Source organism: Heptranchias perlo, chromosome 2, assembly GCF_035084215.1.
Source record: "Heptranchias perlo isolate sHepPer1 chromosome 2, sHepPer1.hap1, whole genome shotgun sequence".
NCBI lineage: Eukaryota > Metazoa > Chordata > Chondrichthyes > Hexanchiformes > Hexanchidae > Heptranchias > Heptranchias perlo.
Genome location: NC_090326.1, coordinates 115,599,788 through 115,625,019, shown reverse-complemented (window position 1 = coordinate 115,625,019; position 25,232 = coordinate 115,599,788). Strand labels below are relative to the sequence as shown.

General features: G+C 41.6%; 1 protein-coding gene across 1 annotated transcript in view; it reads right to left on the bottom strand.

Moving 5' to 3' along the window:
* Positions 1 to 25,232, bottom strand: part of kcnh8 (potassium voltage-gated channel, subfamily H (eag-related), member 8) — a 385,025-nt gene that overhangs the window by 258,704 nt on the left and 101,089 nt on the right. Inside the window, exon 2 of the mRNA XM_068006186.1 lies at positions 21,393 to 21,626. Within this exon, the coding sequence (XP_067862287.1) occupies positions 21,393 to 21,626 (234 nt within the window). The remainder of the gene's footprint in view (positions 1 to 21,392; positions 21,627 to 25,232) is intronic.

Sequence of the window (25,232 nt, the reverse complement as noted above, 5' to 3'; positions counted from 1 at the left end):
AACAACGGAGCATCCACAGCCCTCTGGGGTAGAGAATTCCAAAGATTCACAACCCTCTGAGTGAAGAAATTCCTTCTCATCTCAGTCCTAAATGGCCGACGCCTTGTGCAGAGACTATGCCCCCTAGTTCTAGACGCTCCAGCCAGGGGAAACAGCCTCTCAGCATCTACCCTGTTAAGCCCACTAAGAATTTTATACATTTCATTCTTCTAAACTCCAGAGAGTATAGGCCCATTTTACTCAACCTCTCCTCATAGGACAACCCTCTCATCCCAGGAATTAATCTAGTGAATCTTCTTTGCACCACCTCTAAGGCAAGTATACCCTTCCTTAGGTAAGGAGACCAAAACTGCACATAGTACTCCAGGAATGGTCTCACCAAAGCCCTGTACAATTGTAGCAAGGCTTCCTTGCTCTTGTACTCCAACCCCCTTGCAATAAAGGCCAACATACCATTTGCCTTCCTAATTGCTTGCTGTACTTGCATGTTAACTTTTTATGTTTCCTGTACAAGGACATCCAGATCCCTTTGAACACCAATATTTAATAGTTTCTCACCATTTAAAAAATATTCTGTTTTTCTATTCTTCCTACCAAAGTGAATAACCTCACATGTCCCCACATTATACTCCAAAAGCCACCTCTTGCCCACTCACTGTCCATATCCCTTTGCAGGCTCTTTGTGTCCTCCTCACAGCTTACTTTCCCACCTAGCCTTATATCATCAGCAAACTTGGATACATTACACTCGATCCCTTCATCTAAGTCATTAATATAGATTGTAAATAGCTGAGCTCAAGCACTGATCCTTGCGGCACCCCACTAGTTACAGCCTGCCAATCTGAAAATGACCCATTTATTCCTGCTCTCTGTTTTCGGTCCGTTAACCAATCCTCTATCCATGCCAATAAGTTGCCCCCAGCCCCTTGAGCACCTTATCGAATGCCTTTTTTAAAATCCAAATATTCTACATCCACTGGTTCCCCTTATCTATCCTGCGAGTTACATCCTTAAAAAACCCTAATAGATTTGTCAAACAAGATGTCCCTTTCACAAAACCCTATTGACTCTGCCTAATCATATTATGATTTTCTAAGTGCCCTGTTACCACTTCCTTAATAATGGATTCCAGCATTTTCCGTTGATTGATGACAGGCCAACTGGCCTGTAGTTTCCTGTTTCTCTCTCTCTCTCCTTTCTTGAATAGCGGGGGTACATTTGCTACCTTCCAATCCACTGGGACCACTCTAGAATCTAGGAAGATCGTAACCAATGCATCCACTATCTCTGCAGCCACCTCTTTTAGAACCATAGAATGTAGGTCATCAGGTCCAGGAGATTTGTGAGCTTTTAGTCCCATTACTTTCTCCAGTACTTTTTCTTCACTAATATTTATTACTTTAAGTTCCTCTCACTCATTAGACCCTTGGTTCCCCATTATTTCTGGTATGTTTTCTGCGTCTTCTACTGTGAAGACAGATACAAAATATTTGTTTAACGTCTCTGCCATTTCCTGATTCCCCATTATTCCCTAGCGGATTGGAAAACCACAAACGTAACAATCCTATTCAAGAAGGGAGTGAGACAGAAAGCAGGTAACTATAGACCAGTTAACCTAACATCTGTCATTGGGAAAATGCTAGAATCCATTATTAAGGAAGTAGTTGCAGGACATTTGGAGACTCATAATACAATCAAGGAGAGCCAATATGGTTTTATGAAGGGGAAATCATGTCTGACCAATTTATTAGAGTTCTTTGAGGAAGTAACGGGCAGGGTGGATAAAGGGGAACCAACGGATGCAGTATATTTGGATTTCCAAAAGGCATTCGATAAGGTGCCACATAAAAGATTACTGCACAAGGTAAGAGCTCATGGCGTTGGTGATAGAGGATTGGCTAACTAACAGAAAACAAAGAGTCGGGATGAAAGGGTCATTTTCAAAATGGTAATCTGTAACTAGTGGGGTGCCGCAGGGCTCAGTGCTGGGGCCTCAACTATTTATAATATTTGTCAGTGACTTGGATGAAGGAACAGAGTGTCTTGTGGCCAAATTTGCTGATGATACAAAGATAGGTGGAAAAGCAAGTTGCGATGAGGACACAAAGTGTCTGCAAAGGGATATTGACAGGTTAAGCGAATGGGCAAATATTTGGCAGATGGAATATAATGTGGGAAAATGTGAAGTCATTCACTTTGGGAGGAAAAATAAAAAAGCAAAATATTATTTGAATGGAGAAATACTACAAAATGCTGTGGTACAGAGGGATCTGGGTGTCCTCGTACATGAAACACAAAAAGTCAACATACAGGTGCAGCAGGTAATCCGGAAGGCAACAGAATATTGGCCTTTATTTCTAGGGGAATGGAGTATAAAAGCAGGGAAGTCATGCTACAACTGTACAGGGTGCTGGTGAGACCACACCTGGAATACTGCGTACAGTTCTGGTCCCCTTATTTAAGGAAGGACACACTTGCATTGGAGGCAGTTCAGAGAAGGTTCACTACGTTGATTCCGGGTATGGAAGGGTTGTCTTATGAGGAAAGATTGAACAGGTTGCGTCTATACTCATTGGAGTTTAGAATATTGAGAGGAGATCTTATTGAAACATACAAGGTTTTGAGGGGACTCGATAGGGTAGATGCTGCGAGCATGTTACCCCTCATGTGGGAATCTTAAACTAGGGGCTATAGTCTCAGAATTAGAGGTCGCCCGTTTAAGACGGAAATGAAGAGGAATTTCTTCTCCCAGAGGGTCGTGAATCTTTGGAATTCTTTACCCCAAAAAACTGTGGAGGCTGAGTCATTGAATACATTAGACAAATTTTTGATCAGCAAGGGCGTCAAAGGATATGGGGAAAGGGCGGGAAAGTGGAGTTGAGATAAAAATCAGATCAGCCATGATCTCATTAAATGGCGGAGCAGTTTCAAGGGGCCGAATGGTCTACTCCTGCTCCTATCTCTTATGGTCTTACGGTCTTATTATAATTTCTCCTGTCTCAGCCTCTAAGGGACCCACGTTTACTTTCGCTACTCTCTTACTTTTTACATACTTTTGAAGCTCTTACAATCTGTTTTTATATTTCTTGCTAGTTTACTCTCATATTCTATTTTCTCCCTCTTTATCAATTATTTGGTCATCCTTTGCTGGTTTCTAAAACTCTCCTAATCCTCAGGCTTACTACTCTTCTTGGCAACATTATCAGCCTCTTCTTTTAATCTAATACTATCTTTAACTTCTTTAGTTAGCCACAGATGAATCACTTTTCCTCTGGAGTTTTTATTTCTCAATGGGATGTATATTCGTTGAGAACTATGGAATATTTCTTTAAATCTTTGCCATTGCTTATCTACCGTCATTCTTTTTAATCTAATTTCTCAGTCTACCTTAGCCAACTCGCCCCTCATACTTATGTTATTTAAATTTAAGACTCTAGTTTCGGACTGAAGTACATCACTCTCAAACTCAATGTGAAATTCTATCATATTATGATCACTCTTCCCCAGAGGATCCCTTACTATGAGATTACTAATTTAACCTGTCTCATTACAAGACAAAATCTAAAATAACCTGTTCCCTGGTTGGTTCCATGACACATTGTTCTAGGAAACTGTCTAGAGTGCATTCCATGAACTTGTCCTCCAAACCACCTTTGCCAATTTGATTTGTCCAGTCTATATGAAGAATAAAGTCCCCCATGATTATTGCATTACCTTTGTTTTACGATCCTATTATCTCTTGATTAATATTCTGTCCAACAGTTTACCGACTGTTAAGGGGCCTATAAACTACTCCCACCAGTGTTTTCTGCCCTTGTTATTTCTTATCTCCACCCATTCTGATTCTACTTCCTGATCTTCCAAGCCAAGATCCTTCCTCACTACTGTCCTTATGTCATCCTTTATTATTGGGGCTACACCCTCTCCTTTTCCATTTCGTCTGTCTTTTCGAAACATCAAGTACCCTGGAATATTTATTTCCCAACCTTTGACGCTTTGCAACCATGTCCCTGTAATGGCTATTAGATCAAACCCATTTATCTCTACTTGTGCCATTAATTCATCTATCTTGTTACGAATGCTTTGTGCATTCAGATAAAGAGCCTTTAATTTTAACTTTTTACCATTTTTCCGTGATTTGACCTTATTCGCTGATGCACTATTACCGTTAAACTCTCTGTCCCTTCCTGTTACACTATGCTTATCTTTACCCAAATTCACTACATTGCTTTATTGCCTTGACTTTTCTCTTTAGATTTCTAAATTTCTCCTCAGCTGAAACCCCGCTTTTTTTTTTAGTTTAAAGGCCTCTTCTGGCTTTGGCCCCGGCCTCGGCCCCGGCCCCTCTTCCCATCAAGTTACTGTAGTGGGGAAGCCGCAACAGCTTACCCAAACAGGCCTCTAATTAAAATGGCGGTTGGGCCCCAATGACATCATCAGAGCATGATCTGCATATTTAAAGAAGGACCCTGCAGGCTTCCGCCTGTTCAGAAGAGCAAGTTAAGATCAGAACCTGCGGCAAGACAGCAGCGTCGGTGTGGGTAAGTTTCTGTCAGACGGGCAAGGTTAAAATTGGCCCTATAGTAACCCTGAAACTCCTTTCTCTAGGTTTGGTATAACATTGTTGCGTGCTACTCATATCAGTTAAATAGCTGTTAAGTGCTAAACTGACAAAGGTAAATAGGAACACTACTTCAAATTAAATCATGACAGAGGATTAAGGGAGCACAAATTAAGCTCGTTAAAGGCAAATTAAGGAGGGTTTTTAGTTTATTACTTTTATATTAACAAATAGCTAGCTCTAAAATAAGATTAAAAGGCGATATTCTTGCCTTTAATTGAACAGACCCAGGCACTAACATTGGCATCAATGATGTTGCATTTCTTAGTTTGTCATTAACTTGGCAGCAAAGTGCCCATACAATTTTATTAGCGATCAGATGACCTTTTCCTCCATTTGTCGACCAGTTGAACACATTCCAAATAAGTGATTACAATAATTTATTTAGTCTACAGTAGTTTTCCCTCTCTCTATATATGTTTTTAGGAACATAGGAAGATAGGGCCAGGTGTAGGCCACTTAGCCCCTCGAGCCTGTTCCGCCATTCACTAAGATCATGGCTGATCTGTGACCTAACTCCATATACCCACCTTAGCCCCATATCCCTTAATATCTTTGGTTAACAAAAATCTATCGATCTCAGATTTAAAAATTAAAAATTGAACTTGCATCAATTGCCGTTTGTAGAACAATGTTCCAAACTTCTACCACCCTTTCTGTGCAGAAATGTTTCCTAACTTCACTCCTGAAAGTCCTGGCTCTAATTTTTAGGCTATGATCTCTTAAATCCCCATAAAAGTGCATGAAATTGGAGGTAACCTTGTGACATGGGGGTTGGTAATTGGTTGGGAGGTACCAATGTACCAATTCACTCACCAATTTACTGACATTGAATTCCATCTGCTACTTTTTTGCCCATTGCAAAGAAGGGGATGGACAGCTCGATTAGGTTGCCAGGAAGAACAGCAGAGGCTCGAACACCTAGCTCATTTAAGAGGCAAATAGATGCTAAAGATGGGAAGATGGTAAGGTTGGTATTCTGTATGGATGGTTAAATGGTTTGAAAGGCCTTCTTCTTCCAACCTTGCAATCTTGTGCGCTTGGTAATTAATGATAATTGAAAAGGAATTAGATCAATTCCTCATTCAGAAAGAAGTAAAGGAATACCAATTCAGCATAGGAGAAAGATGAATAATGGTCAGATGTGGTCATAAAACAGGATGATTATCGTTTTCTTATTTTTTATGGCCTTGGCATTATGCTGGGGAGTATTAGCATTTGAATAGTTTCCTTTTGTGCTGTACCATACTATGATATTATGATACTATGAATGTTAAACACATTTATATGTTAATATTCCCACAGCAGAATTTCAATGCTTATGTCCTTATATTCTTGGTTGAAAATAGCTTCTGTTGCACCATCCAAAAATCCAAAACTCTGATCTTAGGAAAGCCACAGCTCAGCATGTATGCTAACACTATAGGTTGTAAAGATAAAATGTTAATTTCTTTGTAATACAGAACAGATTGCATCTTCTTAATCTGTTCCAAAGCATCGAGCAAAACTGTGGCAGAAACTCTAGGGGAAAATCATTTGCAATATATCAGGTAATCCATGATCAGAAGTCTAAATACTATGCTTGAATTAAAGCAAGCACAAAACATCAAACCAAATAAATTATAACTCAAACATTTTACCTGCCAAATTGTGTGAGATTTAAGCTAATTTCTAATGACCAGCAAATGATCAGCAAACTAAAAATTGTAATAAATAAAAATCACCTTATGTTCTTATGTTATCTTTAACAACTAATATATTTCCAGCAAAGATCCCTTGATATCTATGGGCTTTGATCATACCAGACAACACAAAAATTTAAATTATCTCCAGAGAAAATGAGGGTTTGGTTTCAGTCGAAAAATACATTTCTTTAGAAAGCACACAAGATTGTAAGATACATTTGAGATGTTAATTTAGTCACTACTGCAACTGTGATAATCACACAAGTACATGACACACGACAGAGGGTCGTGAATCTTTGGAATTCTTTACCCCAAAAAGCTGTGGAGGCTGAGTCATTGAATACATTCAAGGCTGAGTTAGACATATTTTTGATCATCAAGGGAGTCAAAGGATATGGGGAAAAGGCAGGAAAGTGGAGTTGAGGTAAAAATCAGATCAGCCATGATCTCATTGAATGGCGAAGATTTCCTGGCTATTTCTGACTAACCAAGATCTCTAACATATTGGGCCAGAAATCGCTCCCGAAATAACGGAGGAGCTCATTAGCGCTCTCAGTTTTTAATCGTGAATTGAAGGAACAAGTTCCCCTGCGTTTGCACATGCGTAGAAAAACGTGGAAATCGAGAATTTGCTCCTAGTGGTGAGCAGGCGACATGACAGCTTCGAATTAAAGGGCCATCGCATGCTGCAATCAGAGAAATCATTGAAAAAGTGCCAATCTTTGCTGCTTATCTGCCCAGCTGGAAAGTAACAAATTACGCCACCAAACAGGTACGCTTAAAAAATACCACGTCTAAACTAAGTTTTAACAGCGCAGTAAGTCTTATTGACTGCCAAACATCTAAAAATTAACTTTTAAAAATGTGGAGTCTCATATTACTCCCTATTTTAATAGTTTTTGATCATTGAATTAAATTAAAGAGACGGAAGTGAAAAGTAAAAAAAATTACTTTTTTAATTTTAATTTTTTAAAAATTATTTCTTTGGTATTTTATTTAAAAAATTCAAATTATTATTTACAATTACATACAGAATACTAACTTTAAATGAATGAAGTCTGCTTGCCTGTTTGAGCAATGCAGGCTGAATCTGTGGGCATAACTTCTCTTCCTGACAGATTTTGTGGGCGTGCCTTCTCCTCACAGATGTTTCCAGCCACGCGGCAACTCACACTGCACAGAGTCTGGGTTGATAGCGCACATTTTGTTTAAAGTTCAAATTCAAGCAATTCGACGCCACAGCGCCCGCAGTAAGTATTTTTGTAAATTAAATTTGCTGGAGCTGGGGTCAGCGTTGACTCACCGCTCTATATGATTTCTGGCCCATAATATATCAGGTGTGACAGATTCCACACACAGCACCCTTGTGCAAACAGGTTATGCAACATTTCTCTAGACCCTTGCTTCCCTATTTATCACTCCATAATTGCCATCATTCCAGTCAGCCAGGTCCTCAAACATGGAGCCACACAATCTTGATCCCATGGTTAGACACTCCAGTAGATATGTGTCATACAGCATATTTATCAAGCAGATTCCAGAGCATTAACACAAATTGGCAAGCAGTGTGAATTAATGACCAGCACCAGAAGTGGTCCAAAGCTTGCTTAGGATTAATGTGGCCATGTCCAATTTGCATAGAAATGACAGAAACAACAAGGTTTCAGGTCCAAGAAGCCATCAATGACTTAGAGGTTGGTTGTCAGCATCACCGAGTGTTTTTCACTTGTAGTACATAGGAACAGAAGTAATGCCCTGTTAAGGTTAAAATTGGGGTTATCATGTGTCCACCCAGAATAGAAGGCACTGCAAGTCTCTGATGGGGTCTGGGAGGATCAGAACTTCTATTCACCCCGAAGATGGTGCATGACATCAGAAGAGTCAGGGCTGGTGGTAAGGCTTTCCTTGCCAGAATTCCTGCAGCTCCCACTTCCTATCTGCCCATCACTCTGGATGCAAGCAAAACCTGGAAACCAGGTCACTGCAGGGGCAGAAAAGGGAATAACTGGTCTCCAGGCAAGGGTCCATGTAAGATCGTGGAATTGCCTGTAACAATTTTTTTCATAGGGGGCCGGTGATCTGCATGGCAAACCTATTGGGGCAGGACCCACCAATATCCCCATGGAGCCATCTACTCCCAGCAGGTGCCCATGATGTGCCTTTACTGGTGTGGGCTCCCAATTGCATTATGAGAATTAGTTGACCTCAGATACTTCACTGGGGTCAGCAGCAGAGACACTGGCACCCACTTCACTGCACGTATGTCAGTGTAGCAGGCCTGAAGATTTTCGTGGTCAGGTTCTTTTAAGAAAGTCATTAAGCTTCCGATAATGGAGGGGATGCTATTTTAAATCTATTTGAAAGATATAAGCTATCCACAAACATTGCATTAAAGCTCACTGTGCACTCAAATCCAGTATAGTAGGACAGACTGTATTATTGATGGAGCATTTATCAATGAAGTACTTATTAGTATAGCATCTAAAATAGATACAGCCTTCTGGTACCTGAAAATTGCATCAAGGTCCTATTGACGTCATAAGACCCAAATTTGCATGGACTAATGAGGCTCCTGGCAGGCCCTTGATGGGCATATATCTTACAGAATTTTAAACAGTGCAGGGACTTTATATGGTAGCTATCTCACACCAAATTACACAAAGTAAGCACTCAGGGACTGTGGGGAGTTTTTCCTCGTGGGCTTTACTGGTTTTCACATTGCAGATGCATCCTCCTTTACCCAAGTACAATGGGGCAGAACTCGCTCCCGAAATAACGGAGGAACTCAACAGCGCTGCCAGTTTTTAGTGATGAATGGAAGGAGCAAGTTCTCGTGTTTGCACATGCGGAGTAAAAAGCTAAAATTGTGAACTTGCTCCTAGTGGTGAGCGGGCAATATGACCTTCGAATTAAACAGAGCCAGGGTTAAGGATATCTCCTCGCGGCTGGAAAAGAACTCGAAGCATGAGGGGGAGGATCCGGTTGGAACCAACGACATAGGTAGAACTAAGAAGGAGGTTCTGCTGAGACAGTTTGAGGAGCTAGGGTCTAAATTAATAAGCAGAACCTCAAAGGTAATAATCTCTGGATTACTACCTGAGCCACGCACAAATTGGCATAGGGACAAAGAGATCAAAGAGTTAAATGCTCAGCTCAAAGAGTGGTGTGGGAGACAGGGGTTTTGATTCATGGGGCACTGGCACCATAACTGGGGAAAGAGGGAGCTGTTCCTTTGGGATGGGCTCCACTTAAACTGGGCTGGGACCAGTGTCCTGGAGAATCGAATAACTAGGGCTGTAGATAGGGCTTCAAACTAAAAAGGAGGGGGGAGGGTCAGATGAGGGGAAATTTAGAAATCTAATGAGAAAAGTCAAGGCAACAAAGCAATGTAGTGATTTGGGTAAAGATAAGCAGAGTGTGGCAGGAAGGGAAAGAGAGTTTAATGGTAGTAGTGCATCAGTGAATAAGGTCAAAGCAGGGACTAATGGTAAAAAGTTAAAATTAAAGGCTCTTTATCTGAATGCATTTGTGATAAGATGGACGAATTAGTTGCACAAGTACAGATAAATGGGTTTGATTTAATAGCCATTACACAGACATGGTTGCAAGGTGACCAAGGTTAGGGACTAAATATTCCAGGATACTTAACGTTCCGAAAAGACAGGCAGAGTAGAAAAAGAGGGGTGTAGACCTGATAATAAAGGATGATATAAGGACAGTGGTGAGAAACGATCTTGGCTCAGGATATCAGGAAGTAGAATCAGTATGGGTGGAAATAAGAAATAACAAGGGCAAAAGACACTTGTGGGAGTAGTTTATATGCCCCCTAATAGTAGCAATGCTGTTGGACAGAGTATTAATCAAGAAATAATAGGAGCTTGTAACAAAGGAAATGCAATAATCGGGGTGACGGGGGGGGGGACTTTAATCTACATACAGACTGGACTAATCAAATTGGCAAAGGTAGTCTGGAGGACGAGTTCATGGAATGTATTTGAGACAGTTTCCTAGAACAATATGTCATGGAACCAACCAGTGAACAGGCTATTTCAGATCTTGTATTGTATAATGAGACAGGGTTAATTAGTAATCTCACAGTTAACGATCCTCTCAGGAAGAGTGATCATAATATGACAGAAGTTCACATTGAGGTTGAAAGTGACGTACTTAAGTCAGAAACTAGAGTCTTAAACTTAAATAAAGCCAATTACATAGGTATGAGGGGCGAGTTGGCAAAGGTAGACTGGGAAATTAGATTAAAAGGAATGAAGATAGATAAGCAATGGTAAACATTTAAGGAAATATTTCAACATTCTCAACAAATATAGATTGCACTGAGAAATAAAAACTCCATGGGTAAAGTGATTCATTCATGGCTAACGAAAGAAGATAAAGATAGTATTAGATTAAAAGAAGAGGCTTATAATGTTGTGAAGAGTTGTAAGCCTGAGGATTGGGAGAGTTTTAGAAACCAGCAAAGGTATACCAAAAAATTGATAAAGAGGGAGAAAATAGAACACGAAAGTAAACTAGCAAAATAATATATAAATGGATTGTAAGAGCTTCTACAAGTATGTAAAAAGGAAGAGAAGAGCAAAAGTAAACGTTGGTCCATAGAGGCAGAGACGTTAAACAAATATTTTGTATCATAAGACCATAAGAGATAGGAGCAGTAGGCCATTTGGCCCTTCGAGCCTGCTCTGCCATTTATTGAGATCATGGCTGATCTGATATTTACCTCAACTCCACTTTCCTGCCTTTTCCCCATATCCTTTGACTCCCTTGATGATCAAAAATTTGTCCAACTCAGCCTTGAATGTATTCAATGACTCAGCCTCCATAGCTTTTTGGGTTAAATAATTCCAAAGATTCACGACCCTCTGGGAGAAGAAATTCCTCCTCATTTCCGTCTTAAACGGGCGACCCCTTATTCTGAGACTATGCCCTGTAGTTTTAGATTCCCCCATGAGGAATCACAGTATAAGAAACAAAAAGCATGCCAGAAATAATGGCGAACCAAGGGGCTAATGAGAGTGAGGAACTTATAGAAATTAGTATCAGTAGAGAAAAAGTACTGGAGAAACTAATGGGACTAAAAGCCGACAAATCCCCTGGACCTGATGACCTACATCCGAGGGTTCTAAAAGAGGTGGCAGCAGAGAGAGTGGATGCATTGGTTACGATCTTCCAAAATTCCCTAGATTCTAGAATGGTCCCAGCGGATTGGAAGGTAGCAAATGTAACACCGCTATTCAAGAAAGAAGGGAGAGAGAAAATAGGGAAGAACATCGGCCAGTTAGCCTGACATCAATAGTAGGGAAAATGCTGGAATCCATTATTAAGAAAGTGGTAACAGGGCACTTAGAAAATCATAATATGATTAGACAGAGTCAACATAGTTTTATGAAAGGGAAATTGTGTTTAACAAATTTATTAGCATTTTTTGAGGATGTAACTCGCAGGGTAGAAAAAGGGGAACCAGTGGATGTAGAATATTTGGATTTTCAAAAGGCATTCGATAAGGTGGAACATAAAAGGTTGTTACACAAGATAAGAGTTCATGGGGTTGGAGGTAATATATTAGAATGGATAGAGGATTGGTTAACGGACAGAAAACAGAGCAGGAATAAACGGGTCATTCTCAGGTTGACAGGCTGTAACTAGTGCGGTGCCGCAAGGATCGGTACTTGGGCCTCAGCTATTTACAATCTATATTAATGACTTAAATGAAGGGACCGAGTGTAATGTATCCAAGTTTGCTGACGATACAAAGCTAGGTAGGAAAGTAAGCTGTGAGGAGGACACAAAGCATCTGCAAAGAGATATCGTCAGGTTAAGTGAGTGGGCAAGAAGGTGGCAGATGGAGGATAATGTAGGGGAATGTGAGGCTTTTCATTTTGGTAGGAAGAATAGAAAAACAGAATATTTTTTAAATGATGAGAAATGTTGGTGTTCAGAAAGATTTGGGTGTTCTCATACAAGAAACACAAAAAGTTAGCATGCAGGTACAGCATGCAATTAGGAGGGCAAATGGCATGTTGGCCTTTATTGCAAGGGTTTGGAGTACAAGAGTAAGGAAGTTTTACTACAATTGTACAGGACTTTGGTGAGACCTCACCTGGAGTACAGCGTACAGTTTTGGTCTCCTTTTCTAAGGGAGGATATCCTTGCCTTGGAAGCGGTGCAACGAAGGTTCACTAGACTGATTCCTGGGAGGAGAGATTGAGTAGAATGGGCCCATACTCTCTAGAGTTTAGAAGAATGAGGGGCGTTCTAATTGAAATATATAAGATTCTGAGAGGCCTTGACAGGTTATTTGCTGAGAGGTTGTTTCCCCTGGCTGGAGAGTATAGAACTAGGGAGCATAGCCTCAGGATAAGGGGTCGGCCATTTAGGACTGAGATGAGGAGGAATTTCTTCACTCAGAGGGTTGTGAATCTTTGGAATTCTCTATCCCAGAGGGCTGTGGATGCTCAGTCGTTGAGTATATTCAAGGCTGAGATCGATAGATTTTTGGACTCTCGGGGAATCAAGGGATATGGGGATTGGGCTGGAAGGTGGAGCTGAGGTCGAAGATCAGCCATGATCTTATTGAATGGCGGAGCAGGCTTGAGGGGCCGTATGGCCTACTCCTGCTCCTATTTCTTATGTTCTTATATTCTAAAGGGCAATCGCACGCTGCAATCGGGGAAATCATTGATAAAGCGTAAACTTGCTCATCTGCCGAACTGGAAAATAACTCATTACGCCACCAAACAGGTATGCTTAAAAATACCGGGGGAGAAAAATTGGATAAGGGTCTGTTTCGGGCAGGGGTAGCGCGATGCGCTAGTACCCCATGCCCGATGGACCCTATCCAGGCAGGACACAAGTTTGGACCCACCTGAGGTCTTACCTGCAATCAAGCCTTCCTTTCCAGGCCTTGCATGTGAAATTAATGCAATTCACACTCTCTACCACCAGAGGGAGCTCAATCTGTTAAAGGGAGGATGTTTCTTAGAAATCTCTTAAAGGTAGCTGGTACCTTTTATTTGCTGAAAATAACAGTCTACTGTCTGCACGGAGTCTGAACGGACATCAGACATCGCACACGTAAAACACAGATGCAGGTCCTATCCCTATGTTTACACATTGATGAGTTATGTTGAAACACTGAATAAAGGTTGTGCACTACTAAATCCCACATCCTCCAATCTGCACGCCAGACCTCACCAATCTGCCAATCTGAGTTGGTACCAGGCCTGTGAGAGTGCGTACACCAAGGTTCTCTGCTGATGCACTAGAGGTCTTGGGTGCAAGAGGTGGACAGAAGGAGGGACATCCTATATCTGCGGAAGTCGGGGGGGGGGGGGCGGGGGGGAGAGGTGGGCTAGAGGCCCTCCAGACATATACTCAAAAGGCAGTGGGAGGCAGCGGGGGACGAAGTCAATGCCAGGCGCACAGCATCATGACATGGATGCAGTGCAGGAAGAAGTTCAATAATTTGACGAGTGGGTAAGGTGAGTGAGGTCAACTGTCAAGTGTCATCTCCTACCAACTGCACCACACACTACACCCCACCCCCCCCCCCATACCAACAAACTCTTTCCATCAGTACTCAACTCTTCCAATCAGATGCTTCCTCTCGCCCTTACACATTACCACTGTTTCAAGCTGCCCACCCACAACTCACAGTCCACACACACTGGCAGCTATTCAACCATAACAGGCACATCACCCAGACACACGTCCCGCTTTCTTGCAGGAGAAGGTGGCGCATAGCAAGAGGCAGCAAGTGGCAGTGGCATTTAGCCCCTCGAGCCTGTCCCGCCCCTCAATGAGATCATGGTGGACCTGTGACCTAACTCCATATACCCGCCTTCGCCCCATATCTCTTAATACCCTTGGTTCACAGAAATCTATCAATCTCAGATTTAACATTCACAGTTGAGCTAGCATCAACTGCCGTCTGTAGAAAAACGTTTCAAACTTTTCCCACCCTTTGCGCGTAGAAGCATTTCCTAACTTCACTCCTGCACGTCCTGGCTCTAAATGTTAGGCTATGTCCCCACGTCCTAGTTTTGAAGTCTAGGAGCCCTCCAAAAATAATTACAAATGTCTCGCCAGCCTGAAGCAATAATCCAGCCACTAACCTGTAAATCCTGCATGATCCCTTTAAATAGCACCGGTGGGGGGGTCCTCCAGGTACTCTAAGACACGTTCAGATGGTCGGGGTTAAGACTGTGCGTTGAGTTGAGCGTTAGACCCCATTTTGGGACTTATCACTTTAAATCAGCGTTGCACACTGATTGAAGCCATTTGCTCCCTACTTTACACGATTCCAGCGTTCGTTATCTGCGCCTGCGCTAACTCCTATATCAAGATGCGTCTGGTGCACGTCACGCGGGAAATGTGCGTGAGCATCCAAGACGCCATCTTGGATGTCGCAGAGGTCGTGTAGCGCCGAAACAACTGGCGTTACACGGCCCAATTTAGCACCCACCATGTCTAAGCTAACTTTTAACAGTGCGGATAGTCTTAATGACTGCCAATCAACTAAAAATTAACTTTTAAAAATGTGGAGTCTCATATCACTCCTTATTTTAATAGTTTTTGGTCATTAAAAATTTTTTTAAATTTAAATTTTTTAAAACTTTTCCCTTCTGTCTCTTTTAATTCAATTATTTCTTTGGCATTTTATTTTAAAAAATTACATTTTTATTTACAGTTACATACAGAATACTAACTTTAAACGAACAAAGTCTTCTTGCCTGTTTGAGCAATGCAGGCTGAATTTGTGACTTCTCTTCCTGACAGATTTTGTGGCCATGTCTTCTATTCTCACAGACTGTTCCATGTGCTTCAACTCACGCTGCTCAGAGGCTGAGATGATAGCACACAATTTTTTTTTAAAGTTCAAAATCAAGCAAGTTGACATCACAGGGCCCGCAGTAAGTACCTTTGTTAATTTAATCTGCAGGAGCTATGGCGAGCGTTGCCTCGTCGTTCTGCGCGAGTTCTGGGCGAATCTTATAAACCCACCCCCACATATTCCATTCCGTTCAATGCACCTTCCAGTTTAATCAGTAATCATTCTACTGATTTTTGCATTATTGCCTCACATTCAATGGGGTATAAATGAGTCTGGGCCCATTTTCAGGCCCAGGCTCATGTGCCTGAATAGAAAGGCCCAAGGCTGGCCAAAAATTGGGCCTCAGGCCTCATTTAAATATTACCGGCGAGCTACCGGCACCTAGCGAGTCTCTACAGGCAGCTCTGCAGCATTGAATTTCAGGCCACCTGCCTCAGGTAAGCTCCGGGTTGGAATGGGCAAGGAGAGGGGGAGGTGGAGTGGTGGGCAGAGCACGCCTGCACAGAAAGTTTAAAAAAATAAAAAAGAAATGCACCTTTAGTTGGCAGTCTCAGGGGCCGCTGAAGAATCCTGAGCGGGTTAGGCGTCGGTGACTCATTTTGTAAAAGGGTCCTTCAACAGGCACTATGGCCCCTGGTTAACATATTTAAGGGACGAACGCCTATTTTACGTAGTCGCCCACAACACTTAGAAAATGAACTCTATGGATTTAACAGTGGGACCAACACCTGCACAGATTGGGCGCAGGCCATTTCACTGCTAAATTGGTGTGCTTTGCGCCTGCTTTACACCCGAAAAATGGACACAACACATACCAATTTCTACCTCATAGGGTCACTAGTATAAACAGAAGGAAACATAACTAAAAGGTAATAAGAAAAATGGAATCATAGAATCATAGAATCATAGAAGTTACAACATGGAAACAGGCCCTTCGGCCCAACATGTCCATGTCGCCCAGTTTATACCACTAAGCTAGTCCCAATTGCCTGCACTTGGCCCATATCCCTCGATACCCATCTTCCCCATGTAACTGTCCAAATGCTTTTTAAAAGACAAAATTGTACCCGCCTCTACTACTGCCTCTGGCAGCTCGTTCCAGACACTCACCACCCTTTGAGTGAAAAAATTGCCCCTCTGGATCCTTTTGTATCTCTCCCCTCTCACCTTAAATCTGTGCCCCCTCGTTATAGACTCCCCTACCTTTGGGAAAAGATTTTGACTATCGACCTTATCTATGCCCCTCATTATTTTATAGACTTCTATAAGATCACCCCTTAACCTCCTACTCTCCAGGGAATAAAGTCCCAGTCTGTCTAACCTCTCCCTCAGAGACTCAGTTAATGGCAAGGCAGGTAAATGGAAAAATAAATGGTAAATGGAAAAATAAAGAGAACAAAAGATAACAACTAAGGAAAGCAAGAAAAGAGAAAACAATTATAACATGTCTTAAAAAGAAAGGAATTCAAAAGATGTAAATACATAAAACTGGTCAAATCAGCATGATTGTGAAAAACATTACTCTATCGCTGTTGTATTTGCACTGAGTATTTCTTCTAGAAATCTTAAGTTTTAGTTTCACTGAAAATGACCCAAGTGTATGTGTGAATAAAGGGTTAATAATATGACTGGTGCATGAGTGCTTCCTCTCCACTTACATCGCTCCCACTCCTACCTTGGAGAAATAAAATTGGAGCAATTCAGGCTCCATAACAAAGATAGATAATTATTGAAACAATCTCCATATCCTGGAGCCACCCACTGGGTAGCGCAGTATGGTAATTCAGAAAAAAAACACATTCCAGTAAAATCAAAATATATTTTTTTTAAACCACACCACATGTTGAAATCACTAAAACAATTTGGAAATAACCCCTCAACCACTAGAGAGTCATTCTTTAAAAAAAATTCCAATAAAATGAAAATAAAAATTTTCCTCATGTTCTATTTTCTTTGACAGATTGGAATTGGTACAACAAAAAATGCAGTGTGTTAGAAGACTCAAACCAGAACAGTCCAGGAAATAGCTTAGTAAGCCTTTCTGTCATCAATCTGCCTTCTCAGCTTTGAACTATCAAGGGTATTGTGGAATTGCAGTGTAATAGTTGGTTGATAAATAATCAGTGTGGTCTTTTGCAGGGAGGGTGGAATGGTATAATAGGTTGCACTGCCCCTGCTAGATTTAAAAACGAGTTGATAGATCACCTTTGGTGGTGGAGGTGCTGTGGTAGGAAATGATTCTACCAGTAATTCCACATACAAGTCTATAAATTGCTTTTGGTACTGTGGCCAGGCGGCTGACCCATGCCTTGGTGCTGCTGCTCCAAGATTCGTTGCTGCTGTACAAACTGTTTTCTTCAAAAATGTGACCAAGATTATTGTGTTCCAGGCTGGCGGGTGCAGGGGGAGGTGGGGGGTGTTAACATAGAAACATAGAAAATAGGAGCAAGAGTAGGCCATTCGGCCCTTCGGGCCTGCTCCGCCATTCAAAATGATCATGGCTGATCGTCTAACTCAGTACCCTGTTCCCGCTTTTTCCCCATATCCCTTGATTCCTTTAGCATTAAGAAATATATCTAGCTCCTTCTGGAATACATCTAATGACTTGGCCTCCACTGCCTTCTGTGGTAGAGAATTCCACAGGTTCACCACCCTCTGAGTGAAGAAATTTCTCCTCATCTCGGTTCTAAATGGCATACCCCACATCCTGAGACTGTGACCCCTGGTTCTGGACTCCCCAGCCATCGGGAACATCCTCCCTGCATCTAGTCTGTCTAGTCCTGTTAGAATTTTTTTTGTGTTGTGGGGCAGAGAGAGAAGGTATTGCATGTTGTCTTATACATATTAAAGATGTATGTAATCTGGACATTAAGTCAACTTGTTTGGCTGCTGGTAGCTTATCTACTGATTAAGAGGGGGTGTTCATGGTTTGGGCTTTCAGTTGAAAGCTACTGCAGACAGTACCTGGTGGGATAGAAAGATAAATTCGTGTGCTGTATGAACATGATGAGGTTTGTGTATCTGGATGGGCACTGCAGGTATAAGACATAGTCCACGTGGTGGGCGGAACTCTTGTTGGCAATGGTCTGAGTATCTGACTAAACTCAGGGAACGAGGATGGAGCTGGTGCCCACGTTTGAGCAGACTTAGGGAATGGTGGTCTATATATCTGGCTGACACAGTGAGGATGTTCCTTTTCCAAGCAGTTTCTGGGACCGATAATGCAGTCCTTATCCAGCGCTGCCATGACTGCAGCTCACTAGGCGCTGCACCTTCCTGCACTGAAATTAATTGACCACATATAATAATGTGAGGCAGTTCATTTAAATATTTCAGTGCTGCTCGGCAACTGGAGTGCTGCCCAGGCACACCTGTTGCATTATGGGAATTTATATAATTGTGGGGGCTTCAGTGAGCTTTGTGCACAATTTGTGTAGGATCATTACAGGCTGAACAGGTGCACAGGGGTACGATGGGCATCTCAGGCATATTGTAGGCCTTGGGCTACTGATAATAGGGACAGCTAGCACCTAGGGGGTAATTTTAACTTTGTAGTCAATGAATGGGTAAATCCGGCGGAACGTGTTATGGGCAGCCAGTTCAATATCGCCCATTTTACATTGTCGCCCGAAGTAAAATTTACCCCCCAAATTGCCTTGGGGCATCAAGCACCCATCACTGAATCATCAGCCCTCGACATTTGATTTGTGTGTATAGCTGGATTGCTGGAGTTAAGGTGCACTTACTGAATCTAGAAGAGATGTTCAGTACGGAAGCAGATGGGAGATGAATAAGTACATCTCCATGGTGAGCTATACATCATTAAAATGATCCTTTCAGCACTGGGGATCAGAGACATCAGTTCAGAAATAAACATTATCTTAATAATTCCAAGATAATATAATATTCTTTCAAATCAACTTTCTCAGGTTTTCAAATAAGGGGTTATAATTTCACAAATGTATTTAGATATTGAAGCCACAATATTATGAAGAAGAGTTTGTGTTTTTTTTTAAATTCTACTCTCCTTGCCTGAAGTCTGAGTTTCGTTCGAGACTCTCTCCTCTACCTCACCAAAGTGGCCATTCTTTATACATGAGCCTTGACAGTAAGTGCTGGCAGGCTATTCCACCCTGCAGGATATCACTGTAGAGCCTAATCCATTCTCGGCCAATGTCCACACACGTGCACTTCAGAAGTAGGAACCCTGCTAATCACTTTTTTTCCCCCCCTGGTGGCACTTGAGTTCATTCTGCCAATGGTGCATTTTTATTTTTTTTGTTTTTGCCTGCAACACGATTACTGGCACCAATGGATTTCCTGATGAGAATTCTTCTGTCCGAAGTGTTAGAAGGAAGAAAGGAAAAAGTTGCTTTATTAGTGAAGATGCCCGGTTAAGCAGTCCAGTGTTACCATCCAAGTAAGCATTCTCCCAAAAACCTGCAGGAAGACACTATTAACCCTGACTGGCACAGGTACAGCAATTTCTGGTTAATGTGTTTGCCTGGAAGAGTCAACCTATACATCATCCCAATATGTTCAGGCTTCAGAATCAAATATCCTAAACTGGGATGGTCCAAGACCAAATTTGAATGCAAACTCTGAAGAATTAATTAATTTCAGAAAACAGATCTTTCTATTAAACAGATATCTAAGATATTTTCATAGAGCAAAGTGAAGTATCATAAAAATAACATCCCTATCCCTTCTCCATGTTGATCACCATCAAGGAAAACAGACGGTCATAATTCAGCAGGGTAATGGTGTACAGCTATGAGACTGTGAGGGTAATGATGTCTTGGATTTACAGTCATTAGACAACTTTGGAACTCAGACAATTCATATTCACAATCTATAAAAACTACATGTTTCAAAAACATATTAAGGCTGATTTTAACCCTATCCCCCCCCCACCCCCCGGGGAGGGCCAACCTGGGAGGAAAGTTATGGATCGAGGGTCCAGATGAGTTCAAGCCATGTTCCTGATGCATGGGGGGTGATAAATTGTTACAAATGGGAAACCTGATCCCCAACCTGCCGTGAACATGGCTACTTCCAGTTTAACAGGGGTGGGTTGGTGGTCAGCCCAGTAATCTGCTCTCGAGAGGCAGGTCGGCAATTGTAATATGTTAAGAGGCTCCGTGCTTCAGATTTTGTCAGCCATTTGAATTTAACGTCTCCAGCACAGGTTTCCCAGGGCTCGAGAGCCGGCAGCTAAAGAGAGGTGAGAACTGCCAGATCCAGCAGATAAGTGCTTCTCCAGCTCTGCTTGAGGGCAGGAGTGCTTCCCCCATCCCCCTAAGCAAACATGCTGCGATCTTCCGACCACCCCACCCGCGATTGGCTGACCCTCCACAGTGATCTCTCCCACTCCTGATCCAATCTCTGCCCTCCTCGCAACCTCTTCCACCCTCCCTCCTCGCTGCGGGGCACCGAGCCTCCCTCACCCACCCCCACCCACCCCCCACCAACCCCCGACCTTATTGATAGCCAGGGACTGTCCCCAGCTGCTGCTTCCTATAGCAGGCTTTCTTGCCTGGCAGCGGCCAGCCTCTCCAGTTGCCGGGTGGGAAACGGAGTAAAACAATTCGAATGAGGTCCTACTGTTAAACGCGGCAGGATCTCCGCCTTCCCAGTATTTCCGGGTTTCCCAGCCACTGACAGGTGCCCCCGCTCCCTCCCTGTAAATATCGGGGCCTTGGTTTATGCAAAATAAAATGCCTAATTCATAAGTTATTTATGAATGCCATGATGAGTGGTTTATTTTGCACATTGTATATTCTGATTATATAGTGGAGTGTTCGAGTGCATATATATGTATGAGGAAGCCTAAAAATAAGTCAAGGGAAGGAATTTAGTGGATTTAATATAAGTAAAACGTATAAACGGCCCAGCAAATCCCTGGCCAATAAGACCAATTTAAATGACAAGCAGTGTAAATTTAGAGATTTACAAAATGCACAACGATAGCATGGAGCCTTACAAGCATAATTTTTTGTATTCCTTGTAATTCTACAAAATAGGACACGCACCAGCAGCAGAATATTTCACTTGGGTGCTATGGGTAAGTGAGAGGAATTTAACTTGAGACACAATTGCATTGCTACCACTACATTTTATTTGTTTCCAATTCTTCTCAACATCATACAGAAACAGTAATCATGGATTTTCAATATAGTATACATTTTGTGGACAATGTTGGCTTTCTTACTTAACAAAAATCAGACTTGCTTACCGTTCTTCTTGTAAAACATGATATCTCCTTTGAATTCTGTCTTTTCATCCAAACCTTTCTCGATTTGAAGAGTTATCTGTTCATTTGTTTCAGCACCATATAAAAACTTACAGCTACAACTCTTCTGCATGACTTCAGTGCGGGCAAACCCAGTGAGTTCACAGAAGCCATCTGAGCAGTAAACTATGGGGAATCCCTTTGCCACCTGCGCATTTGCAAGGATAAAATTACTATCTATAAAAAACAGAGAAAAGAAAACTGATTAGAAGTGGAAGGTTATTGGTTGATTTAGCTTCTGTTTATTTAACCGCTTCACAGTTGTGGTCTCAAACACTAGCACCATAAGAATCACTAGACGATAAAAGACCAAGGTCTCTCTAGTTCACCTTCTACCACCCTTGTAAGTCACATGATACAACAATAATGGAGTTGTTGACTAATCATAGCCATTAATCTCAATCAATTAGTCTATAACAGACCCAGACATGAGGCAAGGAAAACCCCAGTGGTGGAGAGCTTTGGGAACCATAGCTCCAAAGTCACCTGTTCCTCCCAAACATGCTGCACTTACCACATATCATGTCTCAAATTACTCATATACTGTATCCTAAAATGTTATTTTTTGAAAGAAATGCATCTAATTGGTTAGGTAATTAAATCACATTTACCATGTGTGTGTGAATGTATTGCAATTTACTAACAATTATCAATTTTTCTAGGTGAAAATATTGTTACCATTATAACATAGGTCTTGTTTTTCATTTTGTAAATAAAAGCTAAAAAAAACATAGACAGAGCTTTATGTGGATTCCTGCTGCTCTGTGACACATTTCTGAGATATCTGACTTCTGCAACCATTCATTTCCCCTCCAGTATCTTCCCTACTGAATTGTTACAGCACCCTGTCAAGGTCAAGATAATGGTTATGCCTCTGTGGGAGCAATTTCAAAAAGGGAAAGCAAATCAAAATTCTTGGTGTCTTGTGGCAAATGTCTTGGGATAAGCTTGATTTTAAAAAGCCACATTTTAAAACTATGCAAGGTAACAATGATCAAATGTTTATTAATGCCGGCTTTGTCATATTATGACAATAATTATTATAAGTACAACATATTTGATTAAAGCAGATAAATAATACCTCGTAAATCGATTTCCATTTCAAAGAATACATGTCTTGCACTCTGACTAAATTCTCGCAGCAACTACACAAAATCTTTTGCAATATTTGAGATTTCAAACATATGAAAAATGTACTTTTTTACAGCTCTAGACTGCAGCCTCAGTAAGTTGTGAAAGAATTGCAAATTTCATTATCATAAATTTGATGAATGATATTCTTTATTTTTAAGATAGTTATCCATAATTCTGCAGAGTGCTCAGATGAAGAAAAAAAAATAATTTGTAACTGTCACAGAATTTCTAGGCAATCAACTGCAAATTAGATTTTCAAATCGTGCTGCAATGACATCATAAATTGTAATGATTCAGTGTTAATACCGTCATAAATCAACAACACAGAGTGAGTTAGCAGTCAACATCTGCACAGAAATCTTATAAATGCCTCAGTGGTCAGTGAGCTTATCCAATGAGAAGATGAACTATAGAGACTAGAAATATCCTGGGTTACAATCTCAGTTTGTGTTGAGTTACTTGATCTCAGAGATGCGACAGCCAACTCAATATTGATGCTATGACTGGCCTCTGAATTAGGGATTACCAGCCAGAGTTCCCACTTCTGAATGCGGTGCAGTAACCAATGTTGGAAGTGCTGGATCGGGGCAGTATCAGGCTTGGCTGTGTTATAGTCTGTCAATACTTATACATGAAGAATTCCCACTTGGGTGAGAAACTGGAGGGCAACTGGCGTAGAAACATAGAAAATAGGAGCAGGAGTAGGCCATTTAGCCCTTAGTGCCTGCTCTGCCATTCAATATGATCATGGCTGATCCTCTATCTTAATACCATATTCCCGCTCTCCCCCATACCCCTTGATACTTTTGTTCCATGGCAGCATGGAATTTCAGGCCAGCATGAGTGAATGCCTTCAGGAGGGGAAAGGTGAAAGTCGGTGAGAGAGGGAAAGAAAAACAAAATCGAAAAGAAACTTCTAAAATGATCAGTATATTTAATAAAGGGAAAAAATCTTAAGGTACAGTTGGCAGTTATAGTATCAATGAAAGAAACTTTCATCCATATATGCATTATTCTTCAATAGAATCGTAGAAAATTTATGGCACAGAAGGAGGCCATTCGGCCACCGTGTCCGCTTGAAAAGTACTAACAGTAGAATCATAGAAGTTACAACATGGAAACAGGCCCTTCGGCCCAACATGTCCATGTCGCCCAGTTTATACCACTAAGCTAGTCCCAATTGCCTGCACTTGGCCCATATCCCTCTATACCCATCTTACCCATGTAACTGTCCAAAGGCTTTTGAAAAGACAAAATTGTACCTGCCTCTACTACTGCCTCTGGCAGCTCGTTCCAGACACTCACCACCCTTTGAGTGAAAAAATTGCCCCTCTGGACCCTTTTGTATCTCTCCCCTCTCACCTTAAATCTATGCCCCCTCGTTATAGACTCCCCTACCTTTGGGAAAAGATTTTGACTATCTACCTTATCTATGCCCCTCATTATTTTATAGACTTCTATAAGATCACCCCTTAACCTCCTACTCTCCAGGGAAAAAAGTCCCAGTCTGTCTAACCTCTCCCTGTAAGTCAAACCATCAAGTCCCGGTAGCATCCTAGTAAATCTTTTCTGCACTCTTTCTAGTTTAATAATATCCTTTCTATAATAGGGTGACCAGAACTGTACACAGTATTCCAAGTGTGGCCTCACCAATGCCCTGTACAACTTCAACAAGACATCCCAACTCCTGCATTCAATGTTCTGACCAATGAAACCAAGCATGCCGAATGCCTTCTACACCACCCTATCCACCTGTGACTCCACTTTCAAGGAGCTATGAACCTGTACTCCTAGATCTCTTTGTTCTATAACTCTCCCCAACGCCCTACCATTAACGGAGTAGGTCCTGGCCCGATTCGATCTACCAAAATGCATCACCTCACATTTATCTAAATTAAACTCCACGGAAGGGAGGGGTTCAGTGATTTTCTGAGTACATGTTGGCTGCTGGGAACCTGCTGAGTCAGTGCACCACCAAAAGCCATAAGTTCAAATCCCACCACTGGAACATGTGAAATTGAAGTGAATAAAATCTGTTCACTTGTAGGCTCCCACCAGAAAAAATGACAGCGAAAGCTGCTGGATTCATGGAAGGGAACCTGCCACCCGTACCCAGTATGGCCCACACATAACTCCAGTCTCATGCAACATGGTTGACCTTTAACACCCTCTGAAGTGGCCTAGCAAGCAACTCATTTGTAAATAATTGCTACAAAAGAAGGCCTACAACCACTGTCTCAGGACAAAAAAAAGGACAAGCAATAAATGTGGCCTCACCAGCATCACCCAAATCTCAAGAACAAATAAAAACATTGCTTTTTAGTGTACACCAACAGAAATGATTGGTACTTTCTGCTCCTAAGAAGTGCCGAAAGTTGATAATTGAAGGAAAGGTAACACCATAAACAAAATATTTAACAAAATATTAAGTTTATTCAGGATTGAGGGCTAATAAGTCAAAATCTTATGCTATCCTAGAGCCAGTTAGAGGGCAGGATGATTTTCACTTGACTAATAGTTCTATGCCAGCTTTCACTTTCAGGACAAGACTATTGTTGAAGGATCCAGTAATTACATTTATTAACAGCTCAACTCAAGCACTGACCTCGTTGGAGCTGAAGGACAGGTACAGAATGTGATTTGATGTAG